The sequence below is a fragment of the Canis lupus genome, chromosome 16, assembly GCF_003254725.2.
Source record: "Canis lupus dingo isolate Sandy chromosome 16, ASM325472v2, whole genome shotgun sequence".
In the NCBI taxonomy this organism is placed as follows: domain Eukaryota; kingdom Metazoa; phylum Chordata; class Mammalia; order Carnivora; family Canidae; genus Canis; species Canis lupus.
Window position 1 is genome coordinate 23,595,141 of NC_064258.1, and position 23,095 is coordinate 23,618,235.

The 23,095-nt window shown below is 42.0% G+C and overlaps 1 protein-coding gene across 6 annotated transcripts in view; it reads left to right on the top strand.

The window, feature by feature from the left end:
- The window catches only part of INTS10 (integrator complex subunit 10), a 29,508-nt gene extending 8,332 nt beyond the window's left edge, over window positions 1-21,176 (top strand). For 2 of the 6 annotated variants that reach the window (XM_025445127.3, XM_025445422.3), the window contains exons 10-18: window positions 3,918-4,074; window positions 5,078-5,160; window positions 6,401-6,553; window positions 9,381-9,489; window positions 13,472-13,551; window positions 14,627-14,789; window positions 15,651-15,744; window positions 18,601-18,678; window positions 20,766-21,176. In XM_025445127.3, coding sequence (XP_025300912.1) covers window positions 3,918-4,074; window positions 5,078-5,160; window positions 6,401-6,553; window positions 9,381-9,489; window positions 13,472-13,551; window positions 14,627-14,789; window positions 15,651-15,744; window positions 18,601-18,678; window positions 20,766-20,922 — 1,074 coding nt within the window. In that variant the 3' untranslated portion in view covers window positions 20,923-21,176. The remainder of the gene's footprint in view (window positions 1-3,917; window positions 4,075-5,077; window positions 5,161-6,400; window positions 6,554-9,380; window positions 9,490-13,471; window positions 13,552-14,626; window positions 14,790-15,650; window positions 15,745-18,600; window positions 18,679-20,765) is intronic. The other 4 variants (XM_025445209.3, XM_025445483.3, XM_025445284.3 and 1 more) reach the window with 4 other exon arrangements.
- Window positions 21,177-23,095: the final 1,919 nt, after the last annotated feature.

Sequence of the window (23,095 nt, forward strand, 5' to 3'; positions counted from 1 at the left end):
TGCACAGGACAGCCCCACAGCAAAAATTTGTCCAGCCCAAAAGGCCGATGTAAAGAAACCCTGGTATAAGTTAGTTCTACCTGTCATGACTGTATGGCATCAATTAAAGGTAAAAAGCAAAGCCAAATGAGCTGCTTTGAACACGTAGACAGGGTGCTGTGCTGAGTCCTGGTCTCAGAATGGAAAGGGCCGAGGTGTTCTGGCTAGAAAGTCATTACAACCTAAGGAGATGTGTTGGAAAGGTTTCATGAAGGAGGTCAGCATTTGAAATCAGCCTTGAAGGATATAGAGGGTTTTGTCATTTGGAATTGGGGAGGTGGGTTTTGTGAAGATAAGACAGTTTGCACAGACATGTGGGACGCCAGAGAATGTGAGGAGCCATTGATCTTATGATGGGGCCAGGCAGCAGGTTGGGCAGAACAGTGATCTTTCAGCTTATTTTACAGCAGAGTGATGCTTTCAATGAAAGCTTAGTGGAGGTGCAGTGTGTAAGAGGATAGTGGAGGTCAGGAGTCCGCAGACAACTTCTGCGAAGGGCCAGGTAACAAACAGTTTAGGGTTTACAGGCCCCACTGTCTCTGTTGCAGCTGCTCAGCTCTGCTGTGACAGTACGAAAAATAGCCATAGACAATAGGAAACAGATGAGGTGGCTATGTTCTAGGAAAACTTTATTGCTAAAAACACCATCTGGCCTGTAGGTCCTAGTTGGCTGTGTAGTACAGAATGGAGCAGAGAAGGTGAAGCCTTTCTGAAGGCTTGTGAGGTTATTAAACCTGATAAACTCATTTGTTTCCTCCCACAGAAAATGCACACATGCACAATTTCACCAGTAATTTCAGAAGTTCAGAGATGCTTTGAATTCCAGCCACGAGCCCCAGGTTGAGAACTCTACTTAACTAGGCTTTTCCAGATGCCGTCAGCTCTCCCTCTGGTTTCCGTGAATGTGTAGTCTGTCCAGGCACCTCATGTTAAGACCATAGACACCCTTCCTGCCATGTGGATGATAGGTTGTCTAGTACTAGTTTTGTCTGAAAGCAATGACATGCCCTATACAAATCAGTATAAGTAACACAACTCCATCAGTTTGTTCTCTCCATCACCACCTCTTGCTCCCTGTCCAAGACATCCATATGTCACAAGAGCTGTCATCTTGTCTCCCTGCTTGCACTCTAGCTCCTTACAGTCTCTTCTTGTCCCAACAGCTCTAGTGATGTTTTTTTAAAGACAAGTCAGACATCATTCCCCTGCTTTACCACCTCTAGTGGCTTCCCATCATGCTCAGAATAAACTCAAACTCTCCACTTTGGCTCCAGAGCAGTTATTGAGCAGGCCTTTGCATGCTGCAGACACACTGGCCTCTCTGAGCAGCTGTAGTGCTCTGAGCCCCTTCCTGCCCCTGGATGTCTGCCTCCGAGCTGTGCTCTCTACCAGCCTGTGTCCTTGTCACTGAGTTGTCAGCCCAGGCATTTCTCCCTCTGAGGCCTAGAGATGCCCAACCAGTTTTCTCTATTACTCTTATTTCAATTCTGCATACCCCCTATTGCTGCCTACTTTCTGGTTTAGTCATTTGCTGGTTTACTGTCTGTGTCTCCTCATAAGCTCTGTACAAGTTCTGTGGGGCCAAGGACGTTGTCCATCTTCTATTCTGGACATCAGGATAGTGCTTGAGCTGCAGCTAGTGAATGAGAGATTCCCAGTCTTTCTTTGACTCAGCGTCCAGCCATGGAATAGCTGTTTAAACCCTCTGGCCCTCTGGTTCCTTCTGTTTTTACCTCTCCTGGGTCATCTAGGAGGCCCTGCTCTCATACTCTACTCCTCCAACCAACTTGGGTTTCCATCTGTTTTTGTTTTTACTCTTTTAACTGATCTTTCCTGGTTTTCACTCTATCCTACAGTCTGCCCCTGACCTGCCCCAAGTCCAGTCATGTCTATGTGTGCCATCACAGCAGAGGACATAAAGCTCAGCCTATAGACTTGTCTTGTCTTACACATAGTGTTTTGTTTCTTTCCATTATGTAGCATGTAAAAATTGGGAGATTTCTCACAATAGTTGAGACGTCTGACTTCTCCTTAGTAATTGGAATGTCTGATACACTGGGCCAGATGGAGGCTGCCCTCTTCAGACAGGCATACACTCTCCGCCCAGCCTAAGTCCCTGGCTTGTGTGACATGTCAGGTGGCTGGGAGGGTGGGGGCGCTGGCCTCTCCTGTGGACTGTGTGTTCTCTACCCATACATACTTATGTATGTTCCCTATAGTCAGGGTTCTTGCTTACAGCATCTGGCCAAAACTTCAGAGTGTATGTTTGCACTTTAGAATCCATTTCAGAAACTGTTTGGAAACAATTCCCACCATATCTGAGGTCCCTTCCATAAACTTCCAATCTTGTTTTGAGGCAGGAATATTTTCTGTATGTTGGAACAATGAATTGCACATCCATATTAGTATATTCTCTCAGTTTGGCAACATGTGGCAAGGAACTGGACCCTGATGAAGCAGGATACCTAACAGGTTTTGAGTATGTGTCATTACTGAGGGAGGATAAGAATATGGCAGCTAAATAGAGTGGGTAGGGAGGGTCCCCAAGCATCAAGGATAAGCAGGATAATACCAGGCTCTGAAAGTGGGGGAGAAAGGTGGGTAGTGGGAGGGAGGTGCTTATTTTTTCTGAGATTAGCTTGAGGAATGGAGCTTTCAGCTGAAATGTTTGTACATAGATTTAAATGAGCATAGTGGTGTAAAAATATGATGGAGAATTTAATTTGGGTCATTAAGTTAGTAAAATAATCTAGATGGAATAAGAGTCAAGAATTTCTCAGCAAAATAAAATTAAGTGGAGCTGTTTTACCTTTACTATTTTTTGGCAAGCTGTCTGACCATGCTTACTGGTGCTTATAATAGGTGTAATTCTCTGAGAGCTCTCTTTTCTTTGATTTTATATTTCTTGAGATGAAGAGCAAGGAAAGTAGGACTCTTTATTGTAAAATACAGAAAGCATTAATAGATGAGTACTGGCAAACCTACTTCCCGGCCGACACTTTGCATTGGGAGAGCAGAGCTAGAGAGGACTGGCCGTGAGAGAAGCTATGTATAGGGAACAAAAGACAAGTAAAAGTCATTTCTCTGATTCTTAGGGCATTTGGGCATTAATTTTATTCCTCTACGTGATAAACTTCTTTCGAAGCAAATTAAATGATTTCACACATGGAAAAATAAACTATAAAACATATGCTACTTTACCTGTATCTCTGAATGTAAAACTCTTATTTGGGGCTTTAATAACATCGATATGTTCTTAAACTATTGCAAATTTTAACCCCATAGGTTTACTTAGAAGTCAACATCAGCTTAGAATTTATCAGAAAAATATAAGCTTAGTTTTTAAGGTAAAAAATTAAATGTGTGAGAGTGAAAAGATGAAAAATTTATATTAATTTTAAAGCCAAATTGTTAAGTTCAAAAAATGATACTCATTATAGTATCCTTTGATATAAAATCCATATAGTAATCAGAATTGGAGGTAATAAACATAACAGTGTCTGAGGATGGTTGACCCATAAATAACATGGGGGTGAGGGGTGCCAACCGGCCCCTGCCCTGCACAGTCATGTATCTGTATAACTTCTGACTCCCCCAGAACTTAACTACTAGTAGCCTATAGCTGACCAGAAGCCTTATCTATAACATTAATAGTTGATCATCATATATTTTGTATGTTCTATGTATTATATACTATATTCTTATAATAAAGCTGGAAAAAGAAAATGTTATTAAGAAAATTATAAAGAAGAGAAAATACATTTACAGTGCTGGACTGTAAAAAATCCATGTGCAAACAGATCTGTGTAGTTCAAACCTGTGTTGTTGAAGGGTCATCCATGTATGACTGTAATTCCGCTTCTTTCACCCTCTCTAAGCAGAGTTCAGACGACGAAGACTGTTCGGCAAAAGGCAGGAATCGTCACATCATAGTCAATAAAGCTGAGCTTGCTAACTCCATCGAAGTGCTGGATAGCTTTAAGCTAGCCAGGGAGAGCTGGGAGTTGCTCTACTCCCTGGAATTCCTTGACAAGGGTAAGAACATGCCTGTCATATTGGTGCTGTTTAATTTGTTATCAGTGTTACCAGTGTGTATTATATAATTATTAATATTCAAATAACCATTTACATCTTAGCTTCTATTCTGAACGTTTATTATAATTAGGATTAGGGTGGAGTTTGAGGGAGAGATTTTGGTCTTTTAACATTTGTATTGCTGGCCTCTTCTTTTTCTTGCTGGGTTTATTCTGTGTTTTTAGTTGTTCGACTTAGTATCTTCCTTAGTCACATGTAGCTAAGCATACAAAAGGTAATGCTGTTTTAATCTGCCTGAAAAACTCACCCTACAGAAAGCCCATTTTCCTTTGAGAATAGACTTAAAACTATGGGGAGTTTTATAACTATTGACTATTTCAACTGACTAAGGAAAGTAGTGGATTTTTGCCATACTTTGGAATTCAGCAGTGTATTTTTCCTTTCCTTCTGGCCAGTGGCCCTTCATCCCTTGGCCTGCTGTCACATACCTCTACAGAACCCTTGGTCAGATGTGTTGTGTCATTTTTTCTAGGTAAATACAGCACCCCTCCATCTCTCCCAGTCACATCTAGAATTGCAAACATGTATGTGACCTTTGGGGGATTTTTCCTTTACTTATAACTTGACTTTTTAAAAAATGAGTAAAACTCTTAGCGTTGTATCTTTATTATCTAAGCTGGGTGAAAGGAAAATGATACTTTTGTTCTAAGGAAAACAAAGTAATTTACAAGATAAATGAGGTAATATGTGAAAAACATTTTGAACAGCCCTTGGGACCATGGTGTGTGCTTAGTAAATATTGAGGCCTGATAACAATAGTGCCTGCGCATTACTGGTAGGTATTACATTCTAACTTTACTAATTGAGATTCTAGACCATTGTTTTAGAAATCAGAGTTGATAGTTACAATCCATGTTTTGGAATTTTGTGGTTGTGGTGCATTTGTTTTGTTTTCGGCTTCTGTGTTAACATGCTTTTGGTAAATTTGCTTTTGAATTCTCAGAATTTACAAGAATTTGTTTGGCATGGAAGACAGATACTTGGCTTTGGTTAAGAATCTTCCTCACCGATATGATCATCTATCAGGTAGAGTCATGTATTTTAAGTTCCTGTGTCTGTACAGGATGATTATTATTGGGACGCAACTGTAACATGTAAGGTGCGAATGTTCCTTCTGTAGACTAGTCATGCTCTGAGCGATTATGGTCCACTTTCATCTCAAAATAACTCCAAAATGACAAGCCCATATCTTCTGTGTTATTTTTGCTATGTCCAGCTACACCTCTCTGTAAAAGTAAGGTTTTTACTTTTCAGTAAAAGATGAATACTTCTCACGCCTCCTCCTCTCTACTCTGATGGAGTCCTTCTGCCTTGCTCTCCTGTGGGCTACATATGCCTGGAATGGAGAGAGCTAATAATTCCCCAAGAAAATGCAGAGCTTCCAACCTGTGTTGTTGAAATTGTCTTCATTCTACATAAAGAGAAATGGCATTAGTAGTAAAATATTTCTAAGAAATGGCATATCCAAGACATATTTTACCTAAAAGTTTGTGTGATTTTTATTTAGTCTTAAGGATTAAGACCAAGGGAGCCTGGCTGGCTCAGTCGGTAGAGCATGTGACTCTTCATCTTGGGGTCGTGAGTTCAAGCCCCATGTTGGAAATAGAGATTATTAAAAAATAAATAAATAGGGATCCCTGGGTGGCTCAGCGGTTTAGTGCCTGCCTTCGGCCCAGGGCGTGATCCTGGAGTCCCGGGATTGAGTCCCACGTCAGGCTCCCTGCATGGAGCCTGCTTCTCTCTCTGGCTGTGTCTCTGCCTCTCTCTGTGTGTGTCTCTCATGAATAAATAAATAATAAATAAATAAGTAAACAAACAAACTTAAAAAAAAAATTAAGACCAGAGAGAAAAAAATCTTTGTCCATATCAAGTACCTCCATAGAGAACCCTCCATCTAGCTTGAAGTAAGTTGGTTTAATTATTGCTAAATCTCCTTTTTCCTCCTCAGATGATCAAACAGAGCTACCTTATTTGTAGTTGCTTGCTAGTTGCATAATTAACTGGAGATTTTTAAAAATATATTTGGGAGAGAATAAGCCCAGAGAGGAGGCAGAGGGAAAGAGAGAGAGAGAGAGAGAGTCTTAAATAGACTCTATGCTGAGTGCAGAGCCCTACTCGGCTTGATCTCACAACCCTGAGATCACAACCTGAGTCGAAACCAAGAGTCAGACACTTAACTTATTACGGAGCCACCCAGGGACCCCAACTCTGGAGATTTTTTTAGATGGTGGTGGTTTTCACCTCTTTGCTGGTATGTCTTTCTTAGGGTCAATATAAAAAAGCAATAGCCAGCCTGCATCATTTAGCAGCTCTCCAGGGATCACTTCCTCAGCCACAGATCACAGGACAGGGAACACTGGAGCATCAGAGGGCACTCATCCAGCTAGCAACTTGCCACTTTGCTCTAGGGGAGTACAGAGTGAGTAATGTGTGCCTTGCAAGTGGGGAGGGCCCTCAGATGTGCTCAGCTACCTTGGGGCCTCCTCTTTACCCTGGAAGGGCCTTTTTAATTCTGCATGTTTATTTGAAAGAGGATTTTGCTGCCTGGATTTTATCACTTAATCTGTTGGTAAAAATGTTGATGATTTTGTTTTACTTTGTTTTCTCTTTACTTATGTCTTCCCTGAAATTAGGCTTCAGTACTTTTCAGATTTTCTGTCCTCATTCCATTTTGTTGGAGGAGGGTTTCTTTTTTCTTTACTTTCTTATCTGGAACCATTTAGAGAGAAATCAATCCTATTGTACTTGGACAGAAAAGACATTTACTAGGTGGGAATGGAGGATTTCCATTAGTTTATCTGAGCCTCAGATTCTCTTTTTACATGATGAGGACACCTGCTACTGGGTGTTGCTAGAGCAGACATGAGCCCCTCCTACCACAGGGTGGGGACCATGTCTCTACCTTTGAATCTCTCTTAGCACCTACCACAAACCACAAAGTTTGCACAGCTTTGATACTTAATATTAAGGTTTGAATTCAATTAAAATGTACATTAAATTAATTAAAAAGCACATTCTGTATTCTTTATACAGCATAAATTCAAGACCACAACTTAACACTCAAACTCTGATTTCTTCATCTTTCTATATGATAAGTTGATTATTTTGTGATTAGTCACCCTGAATTAAGTTTTTAAACTTAAATTTTGAAATACGTTTTATAATTTGCCATGATGATATTTAGGAGGAAACAGTATATAAAGTATGGCATTGAAAATACTTTTCTGCCATTCTTTATGTAATTATCAGGTACCTAAATCTTCATTCCAGTGAATTCCTCCTGAGAACTTGAAGGAGAACACATAATTACCTACCCAGATACCCATATATCACGTAGAATTAAAGACTACACAAGGCACTGCTGTTCAGCATCATATTGGGGAATATAAAATAAATAGATTTAAATAAGCTGGATGAACTTATTCTCTTTGGGGTTAAAGCTGATCGGTGTTAGGCCTGCATCCTTAGTGTTAAAGCTGATCGGTGTTAGGCCTGCATCCTTAGTGTCTACCTTAACCTGCTTCCTGACTCTCAGCTTCTGCAGCTGTCTCCAGCTCCGACCCAGCATGTCCAGATGAGAATTTCCTTCGTTCTCTGGCCCTTGGATATAAAACTGTAGAGTCGTGGGTTGACTCTTAACTCTTACTCTGGCTAATCTTTTTGAGTCTTCCAGCATGAAGCTTAGTATCTTTGGTGTAGTGCCTTTTATTTCCTCTGCCAGGACCCTAATCCCTGGCTCTAAATGGAGTTGCTCTGTGTATAATCTTTTTCCATCTCTTAAGTTACAGTCATTGCTTTCTATGAGATTGCTATCATTATTCCACTTAATCGAAATACTGACTACCTAGGTGCCTAGAGTTGAACTGTGTGCTGGGGGTGGAGGTATAAGCAGGGTTTGGGGCATGTGGGATCCCTGCATCAGAACATATAATGTGAGTTACAGAGAAAAGTACAAGTATTTATAGGAGAACGTTAAAAATGACATACTTAAGCAGTATGTCCGTGATATAGGCATAGTAGGCATTCAGGGAAGAGCATTTTCACCAGAGTCCGTGTAGTCAAGGAAGGATCTAAGGAAAGGATTGGCTGGAGGTGTACATTGAAGGATGGTGGTGTGTGACTCTGGGGGACACATTGTGTCCCTACCACTTCCTAGCTCTGTGACCTGGGGCAAGTTATCACACCGAGCTGTCAAACTCCAGTGTTCAAGTCCTGAACTACCAAACCTTCAGGCTTTTAAAGCTAGAGCCTCACCACCCTGTGGCCTTAGCTGGGTTCTAGATGTACCAAGATACCGATGCTCTCAGCTGGCTGTGGCTTGGGGCAGCTAGAGCCCCCAGGTCAGTGCTACTGGCTCTGAGCAGCCTTACAAACATTTTCTGGGTGTGCTAAGACTGGGAAGCATGAGTTTAAGACTGCACTTTCTTATCTGTAAAATGAGGATAATAAGAAGGTTGTGTGACCCATAGAACATGCTTCCCAAATGAAATCTAGCTCTCACTAGAATATGAACAGGTGGACTCGTAGGTGATCCACTCTGTGGATCGAAAGCAACCTTTGTGTTGTGTGGCACTTGAGGCCTTCCTCAGCCTCCACCACTGCTGTGGACCACTTTATCTGTTTATTTCCTAAACCATGCATTCCTTCCCCTCACGTAATCACCTAACAAATACCCAGCCCTTTTTCACATCGTCCTTTCTTCTGAAAACCCTTTTTTCTCTTTTCTACATTCCAAATCTTTTCCCTTAAGGCTTAGATAAGGGTAACCTTCCGACCTGAACTGTTTCCAGCTAGTTTAGCCTGCGTATATTTCTCCTTCATTTTAAATTACATTCTATATCATTCCATTTAGTTCTACTTTATGTCCCATTTTGTTGATTTTTCTTTTCAGAGAGTTAGTAAATGTCTTTAAGATGGATATACTTCCTTTGGATGCCACTCTATTGTTAAACATGTTGGTAGTTTAGTTAATATTTCATTAATTTTTAATTTCTGTTCTTTTGTTTTAACAGGAAAGAATGAGTTGTTATTACCTCAAAGGTCTAGTGCCTAAATTCGATCTCAGTTACTTTTTCTGTTTGCTGTTGAGCAAACAGTAATGATCTTACAAAGAGTCTTGAGGCAGTGCTACGAACCTCCATGTGCACAGGTTGCCCAGTTGTATGCTACATGTATGTTAGTGTTATGTTGATTTGCTTTCAATCAGAAAATTTCAAATTGGTACCTTCTCACCTGATCTTCTTTAGATGACATGTGAAAAAGTCCTTGATTTGATGTGCTACATGGTACTCCCCATTCAAGATGGAAGCAAATCACAAGAAGAACCCTCAAAAATAAAGCCCAAATTTAGAAAAGGTACCATGACAAGTTTTATTCTTACTTTGTAAATACGGCTTTAGGACCCAAGACTGGGAAATTTTTTATGATTCCTGATGAAATAATACTATATGATCTGCAGGGTTTGACAAATTATATAAAAAGTTAATCCCTGCCAAGCTTGTCCTTGGCATTGATTTCATAAGCAGCTGTAAATTTGTCTTTCTTCCAAGATTCTCTTCACTTCTCAAGTTTGTTATCTCTGAATAATATCCGTGAATTACTTATCCTATCTTTACCAATTTTCGGAAGACTTGCAGACGGTTAGTTAAGAAGTGTCTCCTGACATTTCTCTCTCAGACTATCTTGAGCTTCACCTCAAGTAGCACATTGCTTAATAAACTATATACAGTAAGTTGTAATGCTTATATAAGAAAGGAAGAGAGATTCATTATCAGAGTTCTAAGTTTCCACATTAGAAGTTAGAAAAAGATAAGCAAGTGAAACCCAAGAAAAGTAGAAGACAAGAAATAATAAGAGCAGAAATCTGTGCAATAGAAAATGAAATAGAGGAAATTAACAAAGCTAAAAGTTGCTTTTTTGAAAAAATAAATTGATAAGCTCTTAACAGGATTACCCAGGAAGCAAGTGAACATGAGTTACTGAGAGCAGAAATGAAAGGGTGAATGTCACAACAGATCCTACTGAAACCAAAAGGCCATTAAGAGAATAAATTATTAATAACTTTATGCCAGTAAATTCACAATTTAGATGAAATGGAAAAAATTCCTTGAGAAACACAACTTGTGCAAATTGACACAAAATGCAATAGAAAATATGAATGTTTCATATAGATACAGATCTCTCAAAGATACTAAATTTGTTTTTAAAAATTTTCCCACAAAACTCCAGATCTAAATGGCTTCACTGGTGAATTCTGTCAAGCACTTAGGAAGAAATAACACCAATCCTACACATGGTCTTTGAGAAAAGAGAGAAAGAGGGAACACTTCCGAATTCAGTTTTTAAGGCCCGCGTCACCCTAATAGCAAAATGAAATAAGAGCATTACCAGAAAAGAACGTTAAAAGGCCAATATCCATCATAAACATAGATTCCAAAATCCTCAAAAAATCTTAAAGCAAACTGAATAAGGATAACACATATGACCAAATATACTGGGAATGCAAAGGTGGTTTAACATAGGAAAATCAATCACTGTAATATCACCACTTTAACACAGTAAAGGAGAAAATTCATATGAATCTTTTAATGCAGATAAGATTCCATTATGTTTGCATTTATCATTCATGATTTAAAAAAAAAAAAACTTAGCAAACTAGACATAGTTGTTCCTCAGCATCATCCTTAACTATGAAATAGCAAAAGCTTTCCCCAAGATCAGCCACAGTACAAGAGTGTCTGTTCTTACCACTTCAATTTAGCATTCTGGAAACTGTAGCAAACACAATAGGCAAGAAAAAGGAAGGCATGAAGGTTGAAAACAGTTGTCTTCATTCACAGATATGACTGCCTTTGTTTGCAGCTACGTGTGTGGCTACATTAGAAAAGCCTTAGGAATCTCCAAATAGGATAACATAAACATAAAATACTTCAGGATAAATTTATTGAAAAGTGCAAAATCATTTTCATAGATCATGTTTGTTAGGGTTCTACTTCTCCCCAAATATATCTGTAGCTCCAGTGAAAATCCTAGCAGACTTTGGTAGAAATTGACAGATTTGATTCTAAAATCTATAGGGAAGTGCAATCCAGACTAGCTGAAACAGTTTTGAAAAAGATAACAAAAACTGGGCAACTTACTTAATGACAAGAGTTTAAATATAAAGCTACGGTTATCCAGACAATATTGGCATAAGAGTGGAAAATCCAGGACCCACGCAAATAAGGTCAGATGTTTTCAGGGAAGGCACCAGAGTAATTCTTTGGAAAAAGGAAGGCATCCTCGACCAGGTGGTACTGGAACAAAGGGCCTAAGGTGTAGAAATAAAAAGAAGCTGTATGTCATATTATTCACAAAAACTAATTTGAAATGGAGCCAAGACTAAATGGAAAAGCTAAAGTGATAACATATTTTAGAAGAAAAGGTCTTTGTGACTAGTAGGTAGATTCATAAGGACATAAAATTTCCTAGAAGATAAAACATGACAGTCTTTTTTCTTTTTTTTTAAGATTTTATTTATTTATTCATGAGAGACAGAGAGATAGAAGCAGAGACGAAGGTAGAGGGAGAAGCAAGCTCCCTGTGGGGAGCCTGATGTGGGACTCGATCCCAAGACCCCAGGATCACACCCTGGGCCGAAGACAGATGCTCAACCGCTGAGCCACTCAGGTGCCCAAAAGCATGAGTCTTGATCACTATTGACGTTCTTTAAGGTTATATGGAAGGTTAAAAAAAAAAAAAAAAAGGATAGCCCTGACCCCTTCAAAAAGTATGTGTCTCTGTGAAACAGAAACAGATCAGCTGGGTTAAGACTGGGCCTAGCTGACTTCAAAGCTGATTTTAAAGCTATAGTAATAAAGATAGTATAGTGTTGGCATAGAGACTGGCAGATGAGACAACAGAGAACCAAGAAACAGGTGATAGTTCAGTTCAGTGGGTGAAGAATGATTTTATCCAATAAGTGGTGCTAGGACAATTGATCCAAATGTAAAAACAACAAAAATGTGGTCCCTCCTTCACACTACACAAAAATTATTTAAATTTCAAGATTTAAAAATGAAAAGTAGGGCAGCCCCGGTGGCTTAGCAGTTTAGAGCCACCTTCAGCCCGTGCCATGATCCTGGAGTCCCAGGATCGAGTCCTGCGTCAGGCTCCGTGCATGGAGCCTGCTTCTCCCTCTGCCTGTGTTTCTGCCTCTCTCTCTGTCTCTAATAAAATAAAATAAAATAAAAATCTTAAATAAAAACGAAAAGTAAAACTTCCAAGCTTTCTGAGGAAAATACAGAAAAAATTATTTGTGCCTTTAGGTAGAAAAGGATTTAGGCCACAAAAAGCACATAGCAGAAAGGAAAAGGTGAATAAATTTAAGTCACATTAAAGTTAAAATACCAACATAAGTTACTGTGATCAAAATGGATCTCCTGTAAAAAGGGCAAATTTAAATTGTATTTCATGAACCTTTTGTTTTAGGTACATAAACATTTGTAAATATATATATACAGGATCTCCATTACTTCTTGCTACTTTTGTGCTCAGGGTAGCAAAGGATTTAGGATATAAAGAGCACATGCCATAAATGAAAGGATTAGGGTTTTGGTTTGAAAACTATTGCCTAAAGTTTTTTTCCCTGTAAGTGCACAAGAAAATATACGTGAGAATGTTTATTTCAGCACTGTTCGTAATAGTGAAAAGTTGGAAAATCCACTGTCCACCGTAAAAGAATGACTGAATGAATTGCACCACATGTAAATAGCAGAATACTGAATAAACATTGAAAGCCAATGAACTAAATCAAATAGGTATCTATAGGTATTAGTATGGAAAACAGTTTGCAGGAGGATGTGTACAATATGACACCAGGTATGTTGTAGACTGAAAACGTGCAAAACTTCCCTCAGTGGTGTTGCAAAGGAATATGAAGCATTCAGAAAAATAGGTACTCTAGGGAGAAGGGAAGCTTCTGTGATCTGAAAAGGGGCTCAAGAGGTTTCCACTAAATTTGTGAGACCTTAGGTTAAAATCTTGAAATCAAAACATTAACATTTTAGACCACTAAGTGTGGAGCACAGTGGTGTTTCTAACACTCTATATAATTTTCTCTACATTTGAAATGTCTTTTCATAAAAAGTATTTAAGAAAGGTTAGAAAAGAGGATTGATAAATGAAATCCAGAGATCACTCAAAAACCAGTTTCGCCATCACTAAATATAACTGTGGTTTAACTGTATTTGCAATCAGGTGACTGTCGCTTACCTTTTTTTCTGGAAAGCCTCTTAAACATACGCTTCACAAAGCTGTTTTCTTTGATAACAGATGTATTGTGGACTTTTGTCCCCAGGTTCAGATCTGAAGCTGCTGCCTTGTACCAGCAAGGCTATCATGCCGTACTGCCTGCACTTAATGCTGGCTTGTTTTAAGGTAAGCTGAAAGTTGATTGACATGCACAAAATGCCATCTGAAACCCTCTTCTGACGAATTGGAGTGTCTTGGTGTTGTGGGGAGAGCACATGGGCTAGGAGTGAACAAATACTAACTGTGGATGGCACTGGGCACAAATGAGTAGGAAATGATCCCCATTCTCGAGCAGTTTACAGGTAGTTGTGGGACAGTTATGCAAATGACCTGGCCCATCGTGATGGTCAGTAAATATTTTATGAATTAATGTATGTTGGGATCTATTAGCTAGGAGAAGAGAATACACCTGCTATTGGGTTCCTAGAAGGATGATGAGTTTATGATCATAAAGATGGGGTTAGGTGAAAGGTTCCAGGCCTTTGGACAAACACCAGCAAAGGCGCAGCATTGCTGGGAAGGTTTCCAGGCTGTTGGAAGAATACCAGGCCCCTGGCTGCCAGCGGACCTGAGCACCGGGTTTGTGAGCCAGAGAACAGCAGTATTGGGTTTCTGCTTTAGGGCCAGAACTCCCAGCCTTTATGCATCCTCAGAATCCCTGGAGGCAACAAACAATTCAAAGTGTGGTTTGAGACCTAGCAGCTCATGTAGAGCTTGAGGGACTTGGGCCACCTCTGTACTCCGTGGGCCGCTTGCTTCCTTCCTTGTGGCTTGCTGCCTTCTCCCCAGGCCATGTTCTCTCCCTTCCCAGCCTTCTTGCCCACCCTCTCCCCACAACTGCCCCCTTCACAGAAATCCCCGACTTCCTCTCTCTGGCGTGCAGAGCCCCTCAGCTTCTCTCGCCCTTGCCCCAAAGGCAGAGCTTCAGGCACAGGGTGCACGCCCCACTCCCGTCAGGGCACTCACTGAACCCGCTGCCAGGGCCCGTGTCTGTAGCACAGAGGGAACTCTAGCCTCTTTGGATAGGACCCACCCTTCAGAAGGCAGTGTGATATTTGCCTAGCAGGTATATGTTCTACTTTGTTCCGTGTCTCACAGTTTCTTAGAGCAGCATTTGTTTTAGGAAATAACATTTGGTATGTTTAAGAGCAACCTGTATTTCCTCTTCCTTTTCTTGTCTGTGCCAATCCTTATCTTGCAGCTCCGAGCTTTCACAGACAGCAGGGACGACATGGCCCTGGGGCATGTGATTGTCTTGCTTCAGCAAGAGTGGCCGCGGGGAGAGAATCTTTTCTTGAAAGCCGTCAATAAGATTTGCCAACAAGGAAATTTTCAATATGAGAATTTTTTCAATTATGTTACAAGTATCCTTTTTCCTGTTTAAGCATAAGAAATCCTGACTTTTTTCTTTTCTTTTCTTTTTCTTTTTTTAGAATAAATGCATGGTACAAAAGTGAAACAATCATTCCAGGTAGAAATAATGGTTTTCACTATTTGGGGGGAAGAGAGAAAGAATGACCATTAAAAATGGGCCTGTGGCAGTTGGTCTATGAGAGTTGTAAAAGGCCTCATAGCGGTGACAAAAGCAATCAGAAAAGCCGGTAACTCAGTTCCACTTTCCACCTCTAGCAACTTCTAGGAAGATACTGAGATGCCTACATTAAAGGCTTCCGGTTCCTAAGAGGCCCAGAGTGGCCTCCCGGGCCTCCCCGGGGGGAACTGACTGTCCCCTGGGGTCAGCTGGTAGAGCACCATGTCCAGCTGTTAACAGCTGCCACTGAGAACCCACCACGCATGCTGCCCAGCCCAGCCATTGCTTTGGACAACTGGGAGCATTGTGTTTCATACCCTTGTAGGGAAAGACCACATTTGAACAGTGAGGAGCATGCTATCCTTTCCATGTGCTTTAGGGCGGTAGTTCTTAAACGGTTTCTGGGGATACAGCACCCCCACTTCCTTTTTCATTTTGCATTCAGAAATCAAAAGATTTTGCTGTTAGGACCATATAGAATCTGTTTATTTAGAATCTGTATGGAAACCTATTTTTCTTTATGAAGTGTTATAGTTGGTATAAGAATCTTTAGTTTGGGGCTTAGACCGACCTGGGTTCTGGTACGGACCCAGTTGGTGGGGTGGCCATGGGCAAGTCAGTCACTGCCAGCCTGGCCCTCCAAGAGAGGGGGCACCTTGTCTCTGCACGTGGTTAACCTGAATCTGACCTGCAGATATCGATATGCTGGAGGAATTCGCCTACTTAAGAACTCAGGAAGGTGGGAAAATTCATCTGGAATTGCTACCCAATCAAGGAATGCTGATCAAGTAAGCATGTTGTCTTGCTCTTCCAGTGCTCACCTTTCATGTGCTTGTCAGAAATATCTGTAAGTTTTGTAGCTTTGAGAAGTTTCCTAGAAAGGAATCCAAACCTGGTCTCTGTTTTTGAGTAGATTGGAGTCTAGGTCCTTCTGAAACCTGATGGTTCCTTAACTACATTTCTGATAAAACATTTTTTAAATTGGGGTACTTCTGTCACTTTTAAAACCCTTTCACTAAACAGAAGTCTCATTCAGAGTATCTTTTCCTTTCCAAAATTTACAGGCTAATCCTATACATTTCCGGTTAGACAGAATGTTTTTAATTAAGAAGAGCCATGCTTAGAGTTGTAGTAGATTAGGAAAAACTGCAGACTTTATTTATTTATAAACTGTACTTGGATTTCAGTATTTATATGAAGCCTTCCCAAGCAGTCGTCACTGCTTGCATAGCGCCCGGGAAACTGGCAGGGTCTGGTGCCTCTTGAGAAAAACACGCCTGCCCCAAGAAATAGTGGTGGGGTGCCTGGTCTCAGGCAGGCCCTCCCACACCCTAGACAAAGTTAGTGACCATTTATGATTTTTAAATAGCTCATAAATCTTGCTTCTATCCTTCAATACTCATTGTAGTTTGGGCAATAGATCCTCTGTGCTGTAAATGCCACGTGTAGCTTTATTTTCATACTTTCTCCTTTGCGTCCTGCAGACTCAGCATGGCTATGAGTCAGTGTTAGTCACTGCAAGAGACTGAGCCCCAAGTGAGAAGGGAGTGTTGTGAAAGCTGAAAACCTTGTCCTTTTTCTCTCAATTGTGAAATGAACGAGTTTTCAATTGTGGAGAGCAAAAATCCACATCTTTTTCTGTCTTTGTAGAGCCTTAGAAATGTTGAGAAGGAAGTATGAGATGTGCGTTCTCGATATTTATAATCATAGTAATTTGGGGCAAAGTGAACATTACTGCTATTGAGAAGAGGGTCTTATGGAATCTATTCTAAGGAATGGGGAGATTAAGTGGGCTTTTAGTTCTTCATCTTGTAAATATTATAAATATTCTAAACATCTAAAATAAAAGAGCAAATGCTCTTTTTTGGAAACATGAGAGACTTATGCATTAGGCTGCTTAGGCAAGATGGGGTGGCCATGCTCATCCTCCCATCTCCATTCCCTTCCCTAAGACTGCAAGTGAACTCTGGGGAGAAGAATTGCATGGTTAAAATATTCCTGACAGTGTTCGAGAACAATGATGACTTGTTGATACGGGAGCTTAGGTATCCCCTTTTGTGGGCTTAAAAATAAGATTTCTAGGTTTTGAGGCTGGATATATAAAACACACCTAATATTAATAGCTTTTCAGTTAATTCACATTAACACTCACTTTACAAATTATCATAACATAGGAACAGCCTTAAAATCAACCACATTTTAAACTTATAGATGATACTTCACTTCAGATAGTGCTTAACTGTGAAAATGTGAGTGAGTGGACTGTTAGAAAATCAACAGTTGCATCTCAGGCTTCATCATATGGAACCTTTCCTCTAGAGGTGTAGCCAGTTTGTACTGGGCTGAACAACAACCTGGTTACATGCAGACAACCCCAAGGATAAGGAATGAAAGCAGGCACTGTCCTGGACACGCAGATAGTGTCACTCTGAAGGGTTGTTTAGGGCGAGGTGAGGATGCGTAGCATGCATTTCTGGGCTTCGAAGGAGAATTCCATGCTCTCCCACCCTGGGCAATATAAACTTTAATTGCTTCTGACTGCCTGTAGAAGACCAGTAGGCACCTTGGGAAACCTGCTAACCCATCCATTTGGAAGCAATAATAGGGATAGTTAGTGAGTGAGCTAGCCTTGTAGACATTTGCCCATTCTTCCCTATGCGAGTCTCAAAGTTCCTTTAACACCTGCATTTCAAATTACTTAGGCCTAAACCAGCAGGAGAAGCAAGCTGCATAAGCCACAGAGCTTTTCCTGAGGGGGCTAGGATCCAAATCTTGAGTAAAACTATATTCCTTTTCCCTTTGGGCTCGAAACAAATTCTTTGAAGCCATCGAAGCCCTTGTGGGTGGTGCCTCCAGCTGAGAGGCCAGGGTGTTGTGAGCAGTGTACAGCCCTCCTCTTGGGTCAGCTTGTGAGTGCGTCCTGGTCTGTTCGGATGCTGGCGGGTCAGTACCAACTACTAGCGCACCCGCCGACTGACCCTGAAACAGAGATGTTTTCTCATACGTTTTAAAATAGAGAACTATTTCTCTGCTGGTATTTGCGGTACCTGAGTTGCATTAGGCTGGATGAAAATGGAAAAACCGTGTCCTGTGCACTAAATCTTTGTTACAAATTCTGCAAAGCTGTGGGCCCCAGACTCTTTTTTTCCCCATCTGCTCCTTTTCTCAATACTTTTTGAACTTCCAACTCAACCATTCTTTATCAAAAATATTGCCAAGCCCCTCTGAGTCCTCTCAGAAGGGCCTCTTCAATTTGGGGCTTCCATCATGGCAGAGATGGATGCCAGAAGTCCCCAGGTTTATCTCTGGGACTGGCAGGGGCACAGCTGATTGTTTTCACACCAGATCTCAAGTGGGCTGAGCTCAGGGCCCAGGATCAAGATGCTCTGGATGTTCCCCAGTGGCAGGTGCAGGGAGAGGGCCGCTGGCTTCTCCCTCAGCCACCCACCCTCAACCCCCCCACCCCCCCCACCCCCCCGCAAAGACTCTGCCGTAGCCTGGGAGGCAGGGGGGCGGGGGCGTGGAGGTTCGAGGGACTCTGTATAGTCTGTTTGGTCTTGTGCATTTTCTCTGGCGTGTTGTTTTTGCAGTGCAGGGTGAGTCGGTGTGGGTGTTTGAATGCTGCTGTTTGCTGTTTTTTAAAGGCCTTCTAGCCCTCCCATGGGGTTACTGCAGCAGGAATTCTTACCTGTGCTTCAGCCCAGCATACAGACTGCTGACAGGTACCAAGTGGAAACACACCTGCTCATAGTGTGCCGTTTTGTCAACATGTTGTGCCGCCCATGGTCTTCAGCTCTTCGTTCCTCAGCGCTCTTTTTCATGCTTTTTTTATTTCTTTAATTTGTTCTGCATTCCTTGGCAAAACCATCTGGTTGTAATATTGTCACATTTCTTATTTTTTTTCCATAAGTTGCCAGTGTTTTTTGTGTTCGATTTAAAAATCATTATGGATCTGGAAAACAAAGATCTAAAACTGTGCTAGGTAAAGTGCCCATTAGGGTCAGGCCCCTAGACTTCGATTTATTTGGTAAAACACAAGGCATTCAGTCTTACAGACTGAAGAATGCCGAAGCCCATCTGAAGTAAATTTTCATCATGGATTTTTTAATTAGGGACCAGTGTTGATGTTGTGGTCTAACCAGGCCTTAGCACAGCATTTTCCTACCACTGACACTGAGTTTTCTGAAACTGAAAATATTTGGTATCTTGCATGTGCCAGCCAATGTCTCCTGCCTGTGAACGACAGAATAATTAATAGTCTTCTTCATCCAGACTCCCCAGAGGCATAGAGACTGGATAGGAATGAGACAAGTACAGTGGAATTGTACTGCCTTAATGTATAGAAGCAGTACCATTGAACCATGATCAATAGGACAGACATTGTATTCTAGGTTTACTAGCACGAAGGGGAGAGTTTGCTTTGACTTTTCAAAGCCTGTTAGCTCGCTGCCTGCACATAGCAGTAACTTTCGGGTGCTTGAGGGTTGGCTCCCATGGGGTTGCCGTCCAGGACCCAGAAGAACAGTGTCTCAGGACAGCTTAAATAGGTCTGTGCCTATTGCCAGTGGGATGGAGTCATGGCCTCAGCCTCACTGATACCGGAATGTTGACAAGGAACTGTGTTTCTGCGCAGGTCTGCTGCTGTTTGGTCGTGCAGTTCTTTCAAATGCCCGTTGGCATCATTAGGCTGTCCCGTAATCTCTACTACCCTCACACAGCCTTTTGTTTTTCCTTCTGTTGCATTGCAACTTTTTTACTTCTGTTGTATTTGTTTTATATGATGATACACAAGTTTAAAACAACAACACCAGGAACGTTTTAGAGTGGTTTCTACAGTTTTGTTTTGGCTAACATGTAAATATCTAATTTTAAATCTCTGTTACCGCGTCTGAGGGAAGTTAGGCAATCAAAATGGGGAATGGAGGTGTCTACTACTGATCTAAAGTACTGACCTGGTAGTTAGAGCTCCTTTCCTTTTAACGACCCACTGAGTTTCGCTATATTTTTCTTTTCTTCATTTTGATGTCTTTGGTTTTCTGGGATTTCTTTTGTGGTCTCCTCTTCACAGCTTTCAGGTGTAGCTAGAGCCTCTTCTTGGGCTCCCATTGACCCTCCCACAGACGTGCACATCTCCTGATCACGTGAACCAGATCTGGTCTCTAGCAGGCTCTTGCAGGGCACTGGCTGCTTTTCAGCGAGTCTGCTTCTCTCCCCCCACCCCTGCCAGGCTCTTGTCTTGGGACGGCCAACTCCTCCTGCTGCTTCCCCAACAGACGTGAGTCTGGATGGGCTCAGCACTTGGCAGAGCTGTCCTGTTCTTGGTATTGCCAAGAGACAGATGCACTTGCAACCCCAGAGGCTGCACATAGGCCCCAGGCCCCAGCTCAGTGTGGTGGCTCCTGGTTCCCCTCCCTGCTCCCACCTCTGCACTCGGCTGGCCTGTCTGGACATGACCTGTGTGGCCCTGTGGCCTGGACCCCGCTGGCCCACAGTGAACAGAGCTGTGCACAGGTCAGCACAGGGCTGCCTGGTGTCAGGGCTGCAGGAGTTCAGAAGCAGAGCGGCTGGCATTTACCGGATGTTTAGATGTTTGGCCTTTTATTGAGTAGGGGAAATGTCGCTCTAGTTCTATGTCTCTCTGAGAAGGAATGAGCAGGGGGATTGTTTGGCTAGGGCTTTTCTTCCTTTTTGAATTTTTTTACTTGTGCTTAATGCTCAGACACATGTTACTACTTCTGCCCCAGAAACACCGAACGGTGATGCTGGCACTCAGTGTGGTATGCGTCTCTTTCCCTGTCGCTGCCCTCAGGCACCACACAGTCACTCGGGGCATCACCAAAGGTGTGAAGGAGGACTTCCGCCTGGCCATGGAGCGCCAGGTGTCCCGCTGTGGTGAGAACTTGATGGTGGTCCTGCACAGGTTCTGCATCAACGAGAAGATCCTGCTCCTGCAGACGCTGGCCTGACCGGAGCCCTTGCCACCAGAGGAAAGGCCCAGGGCCCTGGCACCTCTTTATGAAGACATACAGCATCCATAGATGCCCTTATGATGCTTAGAAGAAAACCTCTGAGTTCTAATTCCTTAGTGGCTTCAGAGTAGTTCCCAAGAGTCTGAGAAGCTATTTCTATTTTTAAGAGTTGTTTTTTGTAATTTTTGTAAAACAAAACAATCTCTTTTGTAAATAAAAATCATCCTAAGTTTGGGTCTTTTTAAAATGTATTTCAGTTCTTGTGAGTTTCTGAACAAGAGTGTGCTTTCACTTAACAGGAGTCTTATTCATGATTTCAAGGTGTTATTTTCCATACTTAGGCTTTGCTAGGTATCACATATCAACATACTTACAGACCTTTTCATTCAGGAAATTTTAATAGCACAGACCTTTACGCAAATGAACTGACGTGAACCTGCAGGGAAGGAGCTGTGGGTGGGAGGCTGTAGAAGGGGCGGGAAGCCGGCACCCGCTCCCTCCTGCCCAGCCCTGTGGCCTGGCTCCAGCCGCAGCCTGCCTGGCCCCTCAGTGCCTTGGACTGGGACAGGTTAGCTCCCAGTGCCTCAGGTTTGGCCTTGAAACACAGAGACGTCAGCACTCCCCTTGCAGGCTGTGAAGACTTAAGTGTTCCCTCACCTGAGGTCTGTGGAAAAATGCCTCGCGGGTCCAGCTGAGTCAGTGTTAGCTGGTTTGTTTTCTCAGGTTTATTTTCTTCTTTTCTTGTCCCGAAATACATCAGGTAAACATCAAATATTTGTTTCTAGGGGCTACTTAAGAATAAGACGGCTGGGGCGCCTGGGTGGCTCAGTGGGTGAAGTTGTCTGCCTTCAGCTCAGATCCTGACCCAAGGGTCCTGGGATTGAACTCCATGGACTCCTTGCTCATCGGAGGGCTTGCTTCTCCCTCTGCCTCCTCCTCCCCCGGCTTGTGCTTTTTCTCTCTCATTTTCTCCCTCTCAAATTAAAAAAAAAAAATTTAAATGAGGCTAAGAAGTTAGTCATTTTGCATGAAAAGTTTCAGATCTAGTCAACCCTTGAACGTGGGGGTTCCTGGGGGGCACCAGCATGCCCCCCACCAGTCTACCAAATGCACAGTTGAAAATCCACATAACTTGATTCCCCAAAATCTTACCTAATACAGCCTACTGTTAAATGGAAGCCTTAACATGTATTTTGTATATTATAGGATTTATATACAATTTTTTTTTTTTTAAAGATTTGTTTATCCATGAGAGACACACAGGCAGAGACACAGGCAGAGGGAGAAGCAGCTCCACGCAGGGAGCCCAATGTGGAACTCGATCCCAGGGCTCCAGGATCACGACCTGAGCTGAAGGCAGACACTCAACCACTGAGTCACCCAGGTGCCCCTATATAAAGTAAGCTAGAGAAAAGAAAATGTTAAAATCTTAAGAAAAATGCATATATAGTACCATACTGTGAAAAATCTGTATAAATGGACCCGTTCCTTTCAAATCTGTTCAAGGGTGTTCAAGGGTATTAAAATCAATAAAGTGGTTTAAGTAATAGACATGTCAGAAAATATTCCACCTTAGTTCATTTTAGTGTTTTATCAATTTTCTATGTTTAGTATGAGTTGATTCCAAATAAACCATCCTATTGTTTTGACTGAGGAGCATGCTAGTCCCTAACCGCTTTCAAATTAAACACCTTTTGGTTTTATACCTTCTTCAGATCAGTGTGTGGGGGCAGCATACCTCAAAACAAGACATTTGGATACCCAAATGTGTAGGCACCAGATGAAAAAGAACCAATCATTGTTTTAATTTTTTTCTTAAAGATGTTACTTATTTATTTACTCATGAGAGACAGAGGCAGAGACACAGGCAGAGGGAGAAGCAGGCTCCATGCAGGGAGCCTGACACGGGACTCGATCCCTCCAGAATCGCCCTGAGCTGAAGACAGATGCCCAACGGCTAAGCCACCCAGGTGTCCCTCTTTTTAATTTTTTTGTAGCTGAGTGGTGTCACTTGTGTGTGCAGAATTGCAGGGGAAAGGCCATAGAATAAAGTGGGAAATCAAACCAAGTCCATGGACAGGGTGAGGCAGGGCAGGGCCTGCAGACTGGCACAGGAGGGCCCCCTCCTCACCTCTTGCAGCGATGTGACCAAACTCCAGCACCGCTTCCA